Below are 18,321 nucleotides of genomic sequence, written 5' to 3'. Positions count from 1 at the left end.
AGCAAGCACAGAAAACTAGTAACCGTATGGCTAAAAGAGATAAAATATGTATTTGCTGAACAGTATTCTCCCTCACATCAATAAGTGATATTTCAAGCCAATCAAATTCTGATGGCCGACGTAAGTCTGCACCACCACATTCTGCTTCTTAGTCTCTTGCCTCTTTCTTTAACTTTTGGATGATTACCTCTGTGTAGGGTTTTTTATTGACGGTGTCCAGCTGAAGTGAGCGTGACAGGGTGACCTTTCCCTCCAACCTCGTTATCAACGTGAACTCGTTAAGCAGGACTGTTTAATTAGCAGTAGAATGGCAATCAGGGAGAAGGCAGAGATCACTGTGGTCACTGACACGGATCAATGATCTTCAGGGAGCCTTCGCGCTCAGCAGCAGGGGACTTTCATACATGCCGGTGCAGGCTGGATGTTTATGCATACTTACATGCATGTATTAAATGTTTAATGCACTATTATTCTTAATCTATTATTTGTAATGTTCTCGTTGAATCTAAAAATATCAGAAACTCAAAGTTGCGGAAATAACTGTTATCTTTCCAACATGACACCCCAAGACTGAGATATGTACAGCCAGTTTCTGAAGATGTCTCGTATTAAAGGCTCCATCTGTACTCCAACAGATACAAAATGGGGATAAACGTAAAAAGCTAATTTGATTTATATCAAAATTATTACAGTTTATAACCTTTTTAATGGCTAAGCTCGCTGCAGTGTTTTGGAATGTGGCTGCAGGGATTTCCTACTGCAGATGTTGGATGAGGCCGATCAGGTCCAGGCTCATATTTGATGTTCCAGTTCTTTTCACAGATGCTAGATTTCGGTTATAGTTTGTGCTCTGTGTGCAGGCTAATCAAACGGGAAAAGACACATCTTTATGAAGCTAACTTTGTTTTCATGTTGGCAAGGGACCCCACTAGCCCCAAACTCATAAGCCTGGCCATGTCCACATACTTTTGGTCTTGCAGTGTAGGCTTTATCGGCGGTTTTACAAATGCCACGCCACCTGTGACTGCCAAATAATATCCTCCCCACCACAATGGTTGGAAATACCAGTGTGAGACTAATATCCCACTTTTATTGAAAGCCGAGTTCAGTGGAAAACTGATAAAACAGCCCTGGTTGACATGCAGACATGCATGCACACACTCTCAAAAGAGTGTGCAAACACGTGCTTGTTTAAACCCGCACACGGATACACAAACATTCAGGCAAAGAAATGCGAGCAGGGAGCCAAGAGCCACCGCACCTGGTGAGATCCAAGTAAAAGTGAGAAGCATAAAAAAGAGCTGAACGCTCAGGTCTGCTGATCTATTTTTACCGCAGAGCAGAGGGCAGAGGGAGAGAAACAGAGAGAGAGAGAGAGCTTCCTGCATAATGCATGGCTCTGTAGAGCAGCAGTGGCTTTTACACTGCACTCTCTCATTGGGCTTCCAGGTGTCTGTGCTGTCTGTCAAACAAGCAGCTTATAGAAGGGCCAGGTGCTCTCATATGACTCTGTATTTGAGCTGTCTCAGAGCACAAGGCCACCAGCCTACCCAGCTGCTCAGTCTCTCTCTCCGAACACAAGAGCTCACCGGTAGTCTCATTCGAACCTCTCTCTGAAGTGGAAGAGCGTTTAGAAGCTGGAGGGAAACAACAAGTACAGACTCATGCATATTATACAGCCCGGGCTGGAATGCAATACCATTCTGGGAGAGAAAAAAAAGAGCTTTGTTGCATATAGAATAGAATAGCCTTTATTGTCATTGTACAAAGTACAACGAAATTGGAGTGCCACTCCCTTGGTGCAAAATGCAAAATAAATATAAATGTAAAATATAAAAAGTACAATAAAACAACCATAGTATTCAGACAATAATAAGTACAATATATACAGGATAGCAGCATAATGTAATGATAGTATGAATAGCAGCATAATATAGTGACAATGGCAAGTACAGTTAAGCAGGTTTAATTGTTTTGTGCTCATTTACTGTGGTGATAGCTCTGGGAAAGAAGCTATCCCTGAATCTGTTTGTCCTGGTTTTATGTGACCTGTACCGTCGGCCTGACGGTAATAGTTCAAACAGTTGATTACTGGGGTGATAGTAGTCCTTAATGATGTTGCCAGCTCTGCTGAGGTATCGGGAGTTTGCAATGGCCTCCAGACTGGGCAGAGAGCAGCCAGTGATCTTCTGGGCTGTGTTGATGACCCTCTGCAGTCCATTCCTGTCTGCAACTGAGCACCCTGCATACCACGTTGTTATGCCGTACGTTAGGATGCTCTCTATGGCAGCTCTATAGAATGTCACCAGCAGCCTCTCCTCCAGGTTGTTTCTCCTGAGCACTCTCAAAAAATGGAGACGCTGCTGGGCCTTTTTTACCACCGCCGTGGTATTTGCAGTCCAGGAGAGATCATCAGAGATCTGCACGCCCAGAAACCTCATGAAGTGTACCCTCTCCACACAGTTCCCGTGAATGTAGAGTGGGGCCGGGTCTGCTCTGCCCTTCCTGAAGTCCAAAATAAGTTCTTTAGTTTTCGTGGTATTCAGTTGGAGGTTATATATATCTTGCAAAGATTGACAGTGTTTATTTTGGTGGCAACTCATGAATTGAGCTCATCTCAGAAACAATCGTTTTAGCCTAAAATAGTGGGCAGAGAAACCCAATAGGAAGGAATACGCCGCTGAGCTTCTGAATCATTCGAGAGAATCAGCTTTTAATCAGCCACGGTTAGTTTAAATGTTTTTCTAGAGTCATCGAGTCACCCCATACACAGCTGATTTAATGAGCCTAGACATCAGCTCTATATCTAAATGAAAAGCCAAATAAGCAAAAGGGCGAAGAGCTGAACAGTCCCCCCAGTGATCAATCAAATGCAAACTAGCAACCGAGCACCAACTCACTCTGGGGGTGTAGATGTGAATGTGAATGTTAGGCCTCAGTCACACAGGCCTAGAGACTTGTCGATCGGAAAAATGTGTCTTTCCTAACTGGCAGGTGAGTGGTTGGTGGCTGTTGCTCTGTGAAATTGGTCACAATAATAGATTCTTCAGTTTCTCTGCTGTTTGATGGCTAGTTTGACAGTTTACGAGTGTTTGCAGACAAACAGGCATCTTCTGCAGAAACCTTCTAGCAACCAAAGCAATGTGAAGGAGGTTTTCAGTGCAGTATCATGTATCTCTTTGCAACCAATTTGATGCTAGAGACTGCCAGCAACAACCAACCAACTAGTCACTAAATACATGCTCTTTCCTTGTGACTAATGCTTACCAGCAGGTTGCTGACTGGTTTCTAGACCTCCACGAATGGAGCTTTGACAACTTTTTTGACAGCCACTGTCAGCAGCCTCTCAACCAATCTGGGAATATATATATTTTTCTCCCCTATTGACCAGTGGTTGCCAGATAGTCGCCAACAGGTCCTTAGGTCTACATGGCTGAGGCCTTATGTCCTTGATTAGGCTCCAGTATACAGCTAGTAAATTAACTTATTGTACTCATACTAATAATGTTCATTGTTTTAGGAAAATGACAACTCTATACTTTTTACTTTTTTCTGCTCTACAAACCTCTCTGAGCCAAGTTCTAACTGAGGCCTCTTCCTGCTGAAAGGGAGTTCTTCCTCGTCACTGTCCCCAAGTGCTTGCTGACATTGGATAAACAAAATTTTTACTGAATCAAAAGTAGTTTATTGGTTCACATTGTTGGTTTATTGGTTCATATTTGTGTATGATTGGATGAACATATTTGCCTGTGCAACTTGTTCAAAGGATGAAGCAATTAGTTTAAAGAATTTTGTCAGATTGAAAGAATATGACAGAAGAATCAACCAAAATTGCATTCAAAGAACTTTAGAAAATTGCTTTTAGAGACTAACAATAGGACTGGAGACTGGGGATTACCCCCTCCCCCCTCCAATCCCCCCCAATATATTGTAGTTAGAAAATCAAAAATGCCTTCTTAAATTAAAGCCAAAAAATACCTTGATTTGATTTGGCACTAGGCCATCTGAGCATTCCTAAAGGGGGCTGGGTTGCTGCTAGGCATCACAAGGAGGGATAGTAATGAAGGCTTGATGAGGATGCTTCTCTGAATCCACCAGCATGATTAGGCTTTAATTACAGAGGGCCACCTCGACATATTCCCAATAATTGGAAACACCTAAGAGCTTGCCTGTCCATGGCATGGAACCAAAGAATCCACGACTCACAAACACTGTCAGGACAAAAGCGTTGTTTGGATTTTTGATGCTCTTGAATTTGACACTAAAGACTGAAGCCTGACTTCATGGATATCAGCTGCTGAATAGTTAATAATCTTACTAAGGAGTTCTTGTTATCACTGGAGACAGTGGCAGATAGCACTGATGATTGGAGCATGGATTACGACAGAATGAGGGAGGCTTTAAACTTGTTGCAGATTCTCAGTATGCCGGCATCTCTACGTTGCCAGATGTGACAACAACATCACTATATGGCTGCCAGACACCTACAAGACACCCACAGGCATTGGCAGCTCCCTCTGTGAAATTTCCTACTGCACAACCTCATGTAAAATAAAGGGGGCTTTATATTCTACTGGTTAGGTGAATCACTGCCTTGCCTAAAGAATTCAGGTTTCTTTCATAACAGATGCTTCAATTCAGTGCTTCACACCATTTATACCCTCTTTCAGTGGTGGGAACCATGGCTCAGTCATTGTATATAAAACAAAGACAGCATTTCTGAAATGTGCTCAGGTGTTTTGTGGGTGAATAGCAGAGCAGAGATATAGACGATTCAAGGGCACAGTCGTACGCCTGTGGGGTGCTGAACAATGACACAGTATGCTTAAAAAGCGGATTTTTTTTTAATGTGGTTTGAATTTTTTATCGTTAAATGATACATTTTTCATTTTAAGTTTAATTTCCAATTCAGAACTAGGCCTTTTCTTACAACCTTAATGGCCTTGTCTGTCAAATAATTTATAATTTACCTGCCTGATACCTGGGAAAACCAAAAACAGAGAGCTCTTTTGTTTATACAAAGCATGCGGTTGTCAATGATGCATGTACGAAAAGGTGTATGCACATAAAAAGGTCGACACCTTTTATTAAATTCTGATGCATTTACTGTTTATTCATATATTTACTATAGATTGAAATCCATATTTAGGATAAAATGAGCTTTTATCATGGGTGATGTGATCCTATAGTCTTTCCTGATTTAGATAGATGTTATCTTTGATGCAACAGGGTGAGGGGACAGGGTGAGTGAATACACATAATCAAGGATTCAGCAGCTCTGTTTATCAACTCAGTTTCCCTATTATTCAGATTATTCTGCTTGGCATCCCTGGTGTAATTAGCTGGATAACAAATCCACTTCTTTCCACACTGTGGCTGCATTAATTCCGTTGTATTCACTGAGTGTCAAGTGCTATCAGGAAAGCAGAAAATACATGGAATGGGCTGTTGTTTAATTTTGGATTTTCAATTCTAACTGTGTGATCTGACATGGTTTGGGGCTATTGTGAGCCATTTTTAATGGTATTTCATCGGGTCCATCAGATTAGGCTCCAGTGTGAATCCTTTTCTTAGCCTCTAGCATGGCTCGAGGGATGATATGATATTTCTCCTGGTCAAGCCACTGCTTTGGTTCAGAAAGAGACATCTCAATAAGTATTGGATGGATGCATTCGTGATCCACAGAGACTGAATCCTACTGGGTTTGTTGGTTCTCTTACTTTTCTGCCAATATTACGCACACTTGAACAACCAAGAGTGTGAACAATCAAAATAACCTATTTGCCATAAGTCCAACCAGCTGATTGATCCTTCTTGAGCTGGTTGACTGCTTGCCTTTATTTTGTGTCTTGTTTTTGTTGGCCTCAATATTTTGTGGAAATCTCAGGCACACTTTTTGTTTTGGATTGACACAAGATTGACAGGAAAACCCAGAAGTTGAGGGGTTTTTTGTTCAGTGAACTACTTGGGATTAGTAAAACATGAAGTGGATTTCATTTTTGCATTTTGCACGAATTGAAATCTATGGGACTGAGTTGAAAGAGGGGTTTTTTTGTGTGCGTGTGTCTGGATTTATGAATATATTACAGTACTTATTGAAAATGCCACTGGGCTTGATTCCATTTGATGTTCAGGTATTTTTCTTGACTTGTTTCAGGAATCAGACTGGCAGAAAGATAATGTTACATGTCAGGAGATAGACTAGGCTGGCATCCCAAGTCTATAAGACCCAAACCCAAGTAAACTGTCTCACTGCTTTTTAAGAGACAACCAAGATTTCACTCAGTATTACATAGTCTTTAATGCTCCACAAGCTACAGACATTTACCAACAGATGTCTGTATAAAATCTTGCAGATCCAGTGGCCAGAGAAGACTGTCAATAAAAGACTGTGGATAAGAACAAATCAGGAACCAACAGCCACACAGATCTTTAGAGGAAAGTGGAGCTGGATTGGGCACACCTCAGAAAGCCTAACATCACTAGACATAACTAGGCAGGGCATGACCTGGAATCCACAGGGAAAAAAGAAGAATTAATGTCCAAGGAACACATGGAACACTGACCCTCCTGGAGGGATTTGCAGGAGATCACCCATATCTGAGTGCACTAGCAGGGAGTTGTCAAGCTACGCATGGGGCAAAAGCTTAAGTTAAGCTAAGACAAACCTTAAACAACAGTAGTTGGGGTCATTTTTATAGGAAGAGGATTATGAAATACAGAATCTGGGGGCTTAATGTGCAAATCATCTGCTTATTTATTGCTTTAGTCTTTCCAGACAGCCACTGTTGTTAGTGGCTTTAATATGGGGGGAACAATTTTGTGATTGTGGCCATGCCACTGCAACTTTTAGGCACTAGTACCAGGCTTTTATATTCAAAGGAGCTTGCAAAGAAAAGCATCTGGACTTCTTTAAGTTACTTGAAGACGTTTCACCTCTCATCCGAGAAGCTTCTTCAGTTCTAAGGTCAAATGGTGGAGAGTCCCAGATATAAACCTAGTGGGAGTGTCCCCCCACAGAGGGACAAAAGGACCCCCTGATGATCCTCTAATCGCCTGAGCCAAGGTGTGGAACTGGGTGTGGGTCCCAATCAGCCAGAGTTTCGGGTGAGTTCATTGTGAAACCTGGCCCCACCTTATCATGCGAATTCCTGAGGTCAGATGGCCCAGGATGTGAGTGGGCGTTAAGGCGTCTGGGAAGGGATCTCAAAACTGGATTATAGATGGCAGAGAGTTGGTGTCGTAAACCACCGCCTCTGTTCAAAGATGGTCGCTCACAGTGGACATAGATGGCTTTTTTGACTCCTCTTTCAAACCATCTGTCTTCTCTGTCCAAAATGTGAACATTGGCATCCTCAAAAGAGTGTCCTTTATCCTTAAGATGCAGATGGACAGCTGAGTCTTGTCCTGTGGAGGTGGCTCTTCTGTGTTGTGCCATGCGCTTGTGAAGTGGCTGTTTGGTCTCTCCAATGTAGAGGTCTGGGCATTCCTTGCTGCACTGTACAGCATACACCACATTGTTAAGTCTGTGTTTTGGCGTTTTGTCTTTCGGGTGAACCAGTTTTTGTCTGAGTGTGTTGCTGGGTCTGAAGTACACCGGGATGTCATGCTTAGAGAAAACCTGACCTCAGGAATTTGCATGATAAGGTGGGGCCAGGTTTCACAATGAACTCACCCGAAACTCTGGCTGATTGGGACCCACACCCAGTTTCACACCTTGGCTCAGGCGATTAGAGGATCATCAGGGGGTCCTTTTGTCCCTCTGTGGGGGGATACTCCCACTAGGTTTATATCTGGGACTCTCCACCATTTGACCTTAGAACTGAAGAAGCTTCTCGGATGAGAGGTGAAACATCTTCAAGTAACTTAAAGAAGTCCAGATGCTTTTCTTTGCAAGCTCCTTTGACTACGATGACCTGGATGACCGAGAACCTTCACAGACAGGCTTTTATATGTTTTCCATCGACATTGTGTCAGTGCTATTTTGGTGAAATTTCAGCCTTCATGTATTTTAAGAAGCATCCCCAATTTTAGATTCTGAACAAAATATTACGTAGTATTGGTTTGTATTATATCATTTTATGTGCGGTCTGCATCTACAAAGGTCTTGGTTTTATGGTAGCTATTCCCATATTCACTGATATCAGTGGCTCTGGTGTTGAATCAGCAAGTTTTTAAACTTTTTCACGTACACAGTGCGGGTGCAGGTGCATAGCAAGTTGTTTCTTGGTGCTTTTGACGAACAAGCTGTCATTTTGACAGTTTGGGACTGAAAATTATGTATTGTTACTATAAAAAGTAGTAGTTGATTTGAAGAAAATTACTACCACCAGGATCCGTTCACATTGTCTGCAATCCCTCGGAAGTTTCTTGTGGTTGCACATAGCACCTAGGTACTACCTCCCATAGCCACTGACTTTGGTGGTTCCAATGTTATGGCCAACAGTTTTGTGTTACATTGCCATTACCAGCTTTCTGGCATTGACACCGGTGGTAGAAATGTGTTGTAACTAGTTCTAGGTCTAAATCAGGCAACATGCAATTTAAGGCAATAGCACAACATCAGTGTAAAAATGGGGGGAGGAAATGGGACTTATGGCTTTGAGTGAAATGGCTTTGATTGCCAAGAAATTCAGTCATTCATGTTCCCCACAATAAGTTATAAAGTAAATTTTAAATTTGTTTAACACCCATTACATTCTTGTTAGGCTCAGCTAAATGCTGCAAAAAAATCAACATCTTAGCCCTGCCAAGCTGCTACGGGCATTTGCCGTAATTGAGAGTTAAATGCACCGAAAGAATTTTGCCCATTGCCCTACAACAATAACATTACCCTGTATGATGGTACTTTTATGAATATATGTGCTAGTGTGAATGTGGTTCTCTGCTCTTTTTCCTGCCAGAACACATTTTGACCATTTAGCTCTGCTGTGAACTCACATACAACCTCATTTCCATCACGGAGAATGAAAATGACGATTGAAAGCCATTCAGGGGACGTGCGACCTTTATTGAAAAATGACTCTATCGTTTCTAATTTCATAATGTGTCTCTGCGATTGACATAGTAGGTATATTTAGGTAGATAATATGCAGCCTGTCTGTAATTAAAGATAAAAGAACATTAAGTTCGACAGATACATGTAAGCTTCTTGATGAGGGTGCCCATTTCAATTAGGGAGCATTAAATGAAACAAAAAACCTTATGGGAGTTTCTCACTGCCAGACCCAAGGAGAATTAATACGCTGTATAGGGCCATTTACCAGGGAGTAATTACTCCCTAATTAGCCATTAGTTATTCGATTAGCCTTTTATCAGCTAGTCATGGGCAAAAGGCAGGAATAGCGGATAAGTCATCACCTTGGTTGGTACCAGATATAATTAACATGCTGTAGCTTCCTCGGAGGGAGACAACGAGAGTGCGCACTGAGGCAAAGTAAAGGTATTCTGGCCCATTTCCCGTGTTTGATCAAAAGAAACGATAAATCAGAGCCCTTTTTTACTCTTCCAAGGGTGGTTTGCTGCAAATAGCAGAAATAGGAGGATGTAAATGAAATTACCTGCCCACTTTTACTGAGCTGGTTTAACTGCAGCAAACCCAAATCACTCGGTCCCTGCGAGTGCTCTGGTTGGGCAGAAGAAAAAGCAAAAGGGTTTGTGGAACGTCCTCTAGGAGCGTATTGTTAACAATCTGAATGGCTCTGTGATTGAGACTTGATAAGAAATCATAAAATATTCTATGTGAAGATGGATGATTAGGTGCATATTGTTACAGGATGAAACTGCCATTAACAGACCAGCCAAGAACCATGAATACTCCATGCCAAACTGCTTCTACCATTTATTACACATAATTACATTCTTAAATAAAAACGATTCACCGAACAGTTCCTTGCATAGAGATATTACAATACCAATTTAAAAAAGGAATTATGAAACAAACCGGTAACAAAAATAAATCTTTCTCATTTTTCCATAATAAAGAACATTATCGTACCCATACATCATAATATACAAATGATAAATTTGAAACACTTTTTACAGAGAAAGAAAAGGAGAAAGAGAACAGAGGAGAAAAAATAGAAGGGAGGTGGAGGTGGAAGGGTGGTGGTTGGGAGGCAGGTGGGGGGGGGGGGGGTTTGGACAGAGGAGAGGAGTTGAAAGGGATCATATCTGAGAAAATGGAAGGAAGGGGGTAGGGAGGGAAAGAGGAGGAGGGGTAGGAGGAAGAGGGGGAAGTGATGAGAGAATGCTGGTAGAAAAACGGGGGTGTGTTTGATTTAAAATTCAGACCTGGTGGAAACAGAAGTGGTGTCGCACATAGTAATGCGTGTGCACCCCCCTCTGCTGAGAGCAAGAGCTGCAGTCTGGATCTCCGACTCTCACAAGGTGTAGGAAAAACCCACAAGGAAAGCGCAGGATAGGTGTTTGTGTCTGTGTGTGTTTTTGTGAGTGCGTGGATTTGAGATGTGCTTGTACATATTTGCGCATTTGTGGATGCGCCCGAGCGTGTCTGCAGGCATGCGGCTTGTGTAGGTTTGTCTGCACATCTGCAATGTATGTGAATCCGTGAAGCGTGTATGCATGTACCTTTTGTGCTAAAAAAAAAAACGGCTACTATACAGACTTTCGTGACCAGTGTTTCATCGCCGAGGGGTCGTCGTGTGAAGTATGGTGCACAAGCGGACAGAAAACAGCAGATATGCAAGTGAGCTTTCCAAAAAATTCAGAGTGCAAATACAAACGGACGAAGAAAAACACAGGCACGGCAGAATTAACAATCATTCATTAAGATGACACAGAACTGAACCGCATCCTCAGAGACGACATGAAACGACCTTTCCAAGAAAACACATTCACTTTTGAAATCCCAGTTCTTGAGCTCCCGGCAGATACATGAAGAGAAAAATTGTTTCTGTCAGCTCACAACAAGAGTCAGGCAAAATTTTAAACTGTCCTGTCATTGGGATCCATATCTTTAAACTCTTAAAATTTCAGTCCAAAATATTCCGCTATCCTTAAATAGTAAGGAGCGTGAACACACACAAAAAACCCCAAACAAAATAAAAATCTAAGAATAAATTAATAAATCCCCCTTTTCCCACTCATTTGCAACAGTTCACTTCAACAGGAGCGCACCCTGTTGAAATACTCAAATACACACACGTAGAGCTGCCATCGATGATACAATTTTAACCCACAGGTTAAACTTGAATTCTTCATTTCATCTTCACATGAGGAGAGAAGCTAAGCAGGAAAAAATTGGGTCTGCTAGCCTGGTACGAAATTAAAGACTTCCAAATCATCATTTCCAAATATAAGATGCTTCCAGTATTCATGATTTTCTACTCTGTGTCTCAATTCCGATACTTATGTTAGTAATTTTCCATGCAGGAAGATAAATTGACAATCTGCTAGTTAAGTGACGACGTATCAACCCTGTCTCCAGGTCCAAGCATTTACTGCATTGTCTGAGGCTGTAATGCTTTGTGCTGTGTTTTAGTTAATAGAAAAAAAGCTGTTTTTAAATTTTTTTTTATTAGAAATATTCATGTGCATCACGTCTTTAAGCTCAGTTTTTAAAAGCTCATTATGTGCACTATAACCCAAAGAATCACTCTTAGGCTAGCTCAGATTTCAGTGACTATATTAAGCTTAGGACCAAGATTTTTTTTTTTTTTTTTTTTAGCTAAACCGCACAGCAAAAAAATAACTAACCTTGAGCTGTGGACAGCTTCTCGCCTTCTTCCTCGACACGGAGAACAGTTTAAATCCATCATCTTCCCTGTGCTATTGTGTTTATATTAGCTTTAGCTCTGCAGCTAGCCACCAGGTAGCACTTATTGTGTGCAAATATCCATTTATCCCATTAGTCAAATGTCTCTAACTCTCCAAACATTGCTACTATTTAGTGTTCCATCTTTGTTGTTGTCCAAAGGTATAGCATTATTGTCTTTTTATTCATTTATTTATTTATTGATTTTTAGAATACTTCAGTTAGAGCAGGGGTGTCAAACTCAAACACACAGTGGGCCAAAATTTAAAACTGGAACAAAGTCGCAGGCTAACATTAATATTTATTGAAAAAAAAACTTCCTCCAGATATAAGAATGAATCTTTTCTTATGGACTCAAATAAGTTTTGCTGGAAAACTGAATATGGAACGAGCAAAGCTTAATAGTAAACAATATATATATTAGCTGTATAATACCAGTAGGCCAGCTCTAATAGTAATTTGGTATGGCTTCGCGGGCCAAATGTAATTAGTCTGCGGGCCAAATTTGGCCCGCGGGCCAGAGTTTGACACCTATGAGTTAGAGCATGTTATATGTAGTTTGCTAACTTCCTCCTAACATCTAACCCTGCTAAAGTTACTAACTCCGTTTCATGGATGGCTGGACATGAATCTTTATTGTTATACTTGAAAGAAAGCCATAGTAATTGTTTTTATTTGAGCTGAAAGAATTTCAACTGTTTTAAAGGTGCCTTGATGTTTTGCAAACGGAAGCAGCATTTAGACCTGGAAATGGCTAATAATGTCGGACTTAACAAGTGGATAGCAGCATTTTACCATGCCTCACTTAGCTAATGGATTTTCCTCAAGGAACACACCTGCAACAGCAAGTATGGAAGTATGCAAGTTGAGACACAGCTAAATACTAACAGTAGTTTCAATCTGGAAGGCCTGCGAAAAAATTTGGCCTCCTTTAAACTAAGTGGTCAGTCTCTTTTGTCTTTGCAAATGGACCTTGCAAAGACAGGAGAGAGAAAAACCAAGTTATCTGACAGGTATTTGCTCAAGAACAAATAAACGTCAGACTTGCTTCCACATTTAGAATAAGTTCACTACGTGAAGGAGTTATTGACGCTGTATCTACCTTCAGAGCCACTACTATATCGTGTCTAGAAAATATTGAGCTAGACTGCACTAATGCGCAAACTGTTATGTGCCTCCGGTGTAACAGAGGAAAGTAAATGTTGTGTCTTTTGTTCCAAAATGCAAACAGATGCAGGTTAACTTTTGCTTCAAAGCGAAGCACACAAATTAAAGTCTTAAAATAAAGAATTTACGCTTTGACGCAACTGTCCTCAGTAAAGTTTCGTCAGTATCTTCACAGTCTACTTTTGTTCAAGCTCTCTTCTGTGTTTACCTTCATCTGCGACACGAAGACATTTATGACCTTTTTATCAGTCTTGGTTGTATCTAAGTAAAGTCTGGTCACACAGGACAGATGATAATTCCAGTTTTCTCAGAGTGAATGTATGTGTCTCTTTGTGCGTGTGGGTTTCACTCCACTGCAGTTTTGTGAGCTGATGGGGCAGTTATCATTGCTGACTGAGCAGATCCGATCCTCCCCTAACACACTCCAGACCCACTGGAAATCCATACTCATGACCTCTTAGTGGTCCAGTAAAAGTTACCAGGTGTGACTAGCTAGTTTTCCAAATCCCATTGTTCATTTTAACAGTAAAAAAGTATAAATACAAATGGTGCCTTGTATGATCTTACCAACCACACCTCTGGGCCCAGCAACATGTTTAGACCTGCAATAATACATTCACGCTGATTTGCTCTGAGAAGAGCCACCCAGTTTGTTAAATTTGTTTCTTCCAAAAAGTTCTTCTATTTCTGGCAGAGTAGAAATCTGCATTCAGTCCTACATGTTGATCGGGAATGTCCTTTGTTCTGCATAGGGCCATGTTTAAAGAGCTGTTAAATGGTGCTTTTTTTAAAATTATTTGTTTCTGAAAAGGCTAAGAGCTGCTAAATTGGAAAAAGTAGTATGCAAGGATGGTATGAAAAGGACAGAACCTAGTGGCTAGTTAGTTGCCAATCACTCTCAAGTGCAAAGAGATCATTTTGGGCATCTACTGCAGAGGTTGTTTTTTTTTTGTTTAATTGTTTTTTGGCTGCCAGTGAATTCTCCAACGCTGTCTTTTTTAACTGTTTTTTTTTTCTTCAAAAAAAACCAGGAGAACTATTTCCTAGAAATAAAATAGCCTTTACGTACATAGTGATTTTTGTTTGTGTTCGGTGTGCTATCACAGCTAGCTAGCTGCTTCAACTTGTGCATTTGGCTGTCCACGCTCATTTGGCACGTGAAAGCCAGCGTTTGTTGAGTCCCTAATTAATTCCCGGTTCAAGACAGTGGATACATTTTTACAAAAGTTTGCCAACAGAGTCAATTGTGCAACAGTTTTTTGACAACAACTCATTAGAGCTAAGATCCCAGAGAGGAAAAACACTCCTAAGAGCCATCTCGCATCTCTTGAACCACTCAGTTCCAGCTGATGTTCTAGGAGTCTTTCCCAGTGTAGGTAAGTTAGCCTTGCCTAGTCGTAACCGGTAAAAGGAAGTTCATAGAGCAAGCTAACCGCCTACATGACCTCAGTCAGTCTTCACAGCACATCAGTGGGACACACTCCCATTTTCAAGTCTTCGAAATCTAATGGAACGCTCCATTCAAGCAAGTGCTCATATGCCATGAAGTCATAGGGATTTATGAATGGATTCAGTTGGCAGATAAGACAGACGCTTGATGAAAACTGTCAAATATCTGTTGGATATATAAGAAATGGTGAATTCTAAAGGGTGTGGCGAGTATTGAGGGAGTGAAAGTCAGCCTTTGCGCTTGCTTGGCTGAACTGCTATTGACAATGAATGAACTCTTCTTTTCAATAATATGTGTTGTAACAGTAGTACTCCTCGCAGTACACCAGAGTTACAGTACAACTGGTCCAGTTTGGCATTGGTGTCCTAGCTGGCATGTGGAGCACTGCTGCATGAACAGGGCTGGAAGCATTTCACAGAGGGACCACAGCAAGGCAAAGACTGCAAAGGGTGAGAAATAAAAAGCTGCCAACTACAGGCACGTGGCCCGCCACTCGTCATGTCACATCCCCTCTAAGACACATATGAAGGGTGGGATGGAGCGTCTGTATAGTCCACACAACGACACAGGGGAGTTGGGGGGATGGTTGTGAGGTGAAGATGTGTCACCGTGGAATCATGGACCAACTGGTCGTGCACAGATTGACAGAGCCACTTAGGATCAGTTTGTCTGTCTGCCTGTATTTCTGTCTGTAGTCCCTGTGTGGTTTCAATTTCTCCAGTCGAGAAAGACCAGATCTTGTGTTTTCTTTTTTTTTTTTTTTTCAATCCGTCCTGCTCTCTCTCTCTGAAATCCAAGGTGTTATTTTTCTGCAGACGTTCCCTCTCTTTCTTCCACTCTGCCTCCATCCTTTTCCTCTCTCTTCCATCCACTCTCCCGCTGACCTCTCCCGAATCTCTCAGATGTGCCTCTTCATGTGTAGCGCCAAGTGATCCGACCGCGAGAAACACCTGCAACCAAAGAGAGAGAAACAGAGAACAGCTTGTTAGCTCGTTACCAATGCAAGGGGAAGAAGTTTGTTTTGTCGATTGAGCTAAATGTTGCTGTTAGCTAGTGAGTGCTGAGCCACTAATGCACACGCAATTAGTATATGTGTAACTAATTCATAATCAGCATTTTCAGCAGCACTCCTAATGACTTCAGCTGCGGCATGAATAACTAGAGAGCCCGCAGATGGATCTGTTGAAACAGTGTGGTGGTGGTAGTGGTGGGGAGGAGGAGCAGCATGCAAAACATGTGCTGTAAAACGATAGCTAAATTAGATGAATCAAAGCCTCTCATCTGAAATCAGGCTTGCAGAATTGCTGGGGCGTAGCTGCACAGTGAAAAATGGAATTGCTCTGGAAGTACATCGGCCTATTTTTTTTTTTTCCGAGAGGGTTTTAAAAATAATTTTTACTAATGATTATTTCAACCTGATTGCCACAAACTGACATAATATATGCTTTCAGCTGGTGTTTTGTTTATGCCACACTTGCTTACATACAGATGCAGCCATTATGAGACCTACTTTTTCATCTCCAGATCAACAGCGTTTCTATGGCATGCTTGCTGAACCAACACTACAGCTCCGTTCCCCAGAGAAGCAGTGCTTTCCAAAAAGAAAGTGTTGCTTTCTTTTAGATAATTGGAAGTTGGATGTTTTGCTGATTAGTGTGTGAGAAATATTTTAGATGGAGGCGGAGGCTGGTTTAGAGTTGAGTAAAGTGGATAAATTTACTAATGCTGTGCAGAAAAAAGAAACACACAGCTTCCAATTTGCAGTATTTTCCAAAGCTTCTAATGCTTTAGGAAGTGTCTCTAAACAGAAAAAAGGCTAAGTTTAAGAAAATAGCTGCTGTTTTATGTCCCTTTGTTATGACAGAATAAATAACCACAGCACGCTAGTGTTAAAGTGCATCACTCCCAGCAGTTACAGATGAGTATGACACTAAAGGTTCAAGGAAAATATTGAAAGTGTTTCATAGCTGATACACTCTTATTTATACAGCATTTTGACACCATCTACATATCAGACAGGGTGCAACCAGTTGAAGAAACATCACAAGCATGGGCTGGATCTGACTGAAAAACCACTACATGACCATTCATTAACAAGTTGTCAATCAGAAGGTAGCTACATCTTAAAGAATAGCCTGGAACCATAATTAAAATCAGAATATCCACGTGGCAGGAGCTCTTCTTGTTTTGTTGCTATTGGTTGGCTTACACAAACTAATGAGAATTAAAATCAACTGATAAACAGTTCCCGTATAATGGCCAATATGACCTCGATGATGAGCATGATTTGGATTAAGAATCCTTAGATCAGGGGTGGCCAGTTAACTTTCCCAAAGGGCCACATGAGAAACTAGGACTGTTGTGGAGGGCCGGACCACACCAATAGGTTTTTAGAGAGATAAATTTAATGTGGAGCAGAATTTTGTTCAGCTCATTGGTGCGGGCCTCCACAACAGTCCCAGTTTCTAATGCTTACACTCGTCTTAGATGAGCAGTCCATACAAGTTCACAAAAATCTGACGAATACCCTAGTAGTGATCATTCTAAAAATGAAAGTGCTCATAAAACAACCAATATGACCTTGACCTTGAGCAGAATTTGGGTGAGGCCCCTTCAATCAGGGTGGGCAATTAATTTTCCAGAGAGGCTACGTGAGAACCAGGGACTGTTGTGGAGGGTCGTGCCCACAAGCTTATAAAGGGATAAAATTAATACTGAGTAAGACTGAGTTCAGGTTATTGGTGTGGCCCTCCACAACAGTCCCAGTTTCTAATGTGGCCCACTGGGGAAATTAATTGTCCACCTCTGCCTTGGTAAAGAAAAACATGCACACAATGATCATCTAAAATCTGACACCTCTCTAGGAGAATTAGCAATTGTTTTGAACACAGGTACAGATAAATGATGGATGCCTCATCATTGCACAAGCCCATCGGCTCTATGACCAAATGAGTTAAAAATGAGAACAATGCTGTCCAGAATAAGACTTGATACTAGAGACTACAAACACATGAAAGAAGTGTTTACTGAGGTAATAAATCCAGTAAGAAGCAGGGCAGTTTTCCCAAAGATTATGCAGTGTGATTCCTATTTGCCATTAGAGACGTCGCCTCTAAATATTAGTCAGAAGCCTTTTGAGGTATATGATATTTAGCCATGGATGTGAGGTAACTTAACCTTGACTGTTAATTTAAGAACTTTTATAGCTCAATCGTAACATACCATAGTCTTCTTTGAACACAGAATCTAACATTTTTCACTTCATGCCTTCATGTCATGAATTTCTAGAAGATGTTTCTTTCCTACCTTGTTTTTTTTTTTGACACAGGTTTCAGATTGGCTCTTTCCACTGAGACAGAGGGAACTGTCTAACACGTCTTGATGAATCAGTGTTTGGCCAAGAGAGGGAGTCACATGTGATGAGCCACCAGTCATCCGTCTTACTGTCATACCTGTGTGTGTGTTACTGTCTTTGTGCGCACAAGTGTGTGCACCCATACAAACACATGTGGGATAAATGAATGGCTCAGAAGACATTCATGGGTGTTCTGTGTGTGTGTATGTGTGTGTGTGTGTGTCACTGTGAGTGCGTTTGCTGAGACAGATGGTAAAGTATGAGTCACGACTCGGGGGCACGACACCAGCTGGCACACCGTAGGTCTGCCTCCTCCTTCCCTCGTCCCCCAACTTCCCCCATCCTCAATCTTCCTCCCTGACTTTTATTCTGTCTCCCCTGTTTCCCCTCTTCCTTCATCTCAGCAGGGTGTGTGTGCACTTGTGTGTGTGTGTTAGGCTGGAGGGGTTGGACATCCTGTGACACATGACAGAGGTGGGCCCAAATTAGGGATGTGCCTGTAGGGGGGTCTGGTAGCGGGGGGAGGTGGGAAATCAGGGGGGAGGGATACTGTATTTACAGTCTCTCCAGCTG

The 18,321-nt window shown here is 41.6% G+C and overlaps 1 protein-coding gene across 1 annotated transcript in view; it reads right to left on the bottom strand.

The window, feature by feature from the left end:
• Positions 1-2,558: 2,558 nt before the first annotated feature.
• LOC146491522 (Krueppel-like factor 7) overlaps positions 2,559-18,321 on the bottom strand; it is a 59,456-nt gene continuing 43,693 nt past the window's right edge. Inside the window, exon 4 of the mRNA XM_085150870.1 lies at positions 2,559-15,343. Coding sequence (XP_085006996.1) covers positions 15,292-15,343 — 52 coding nt within the window. The 3' untranslated portion in view covers positions 2,559-15,291. The remainder of the gene's footprint in view (positions 15,344-18,321) is intronic.

Source organism: Neolamprologus multifasciatus, chromosome 23 (genome assembly GCF_963576455.1).
Source record: "Neolamprologus multifasciatus chromosome 23, fNeoMul1.2, whole genome shotgun sequence".
Taxonomy (NCBI): Eukaryota; Metazoa; Chordata; class Actinopteri; order Cichliformes; family Cichlidae; genus Neolamprologus; species Neolamprologus multifasciatus.
The sequence above is the reverse complement of the archived record's forward strand: the minus strand, read 5'-3'. Positions and strand labels throughout refer to the sequence as shown.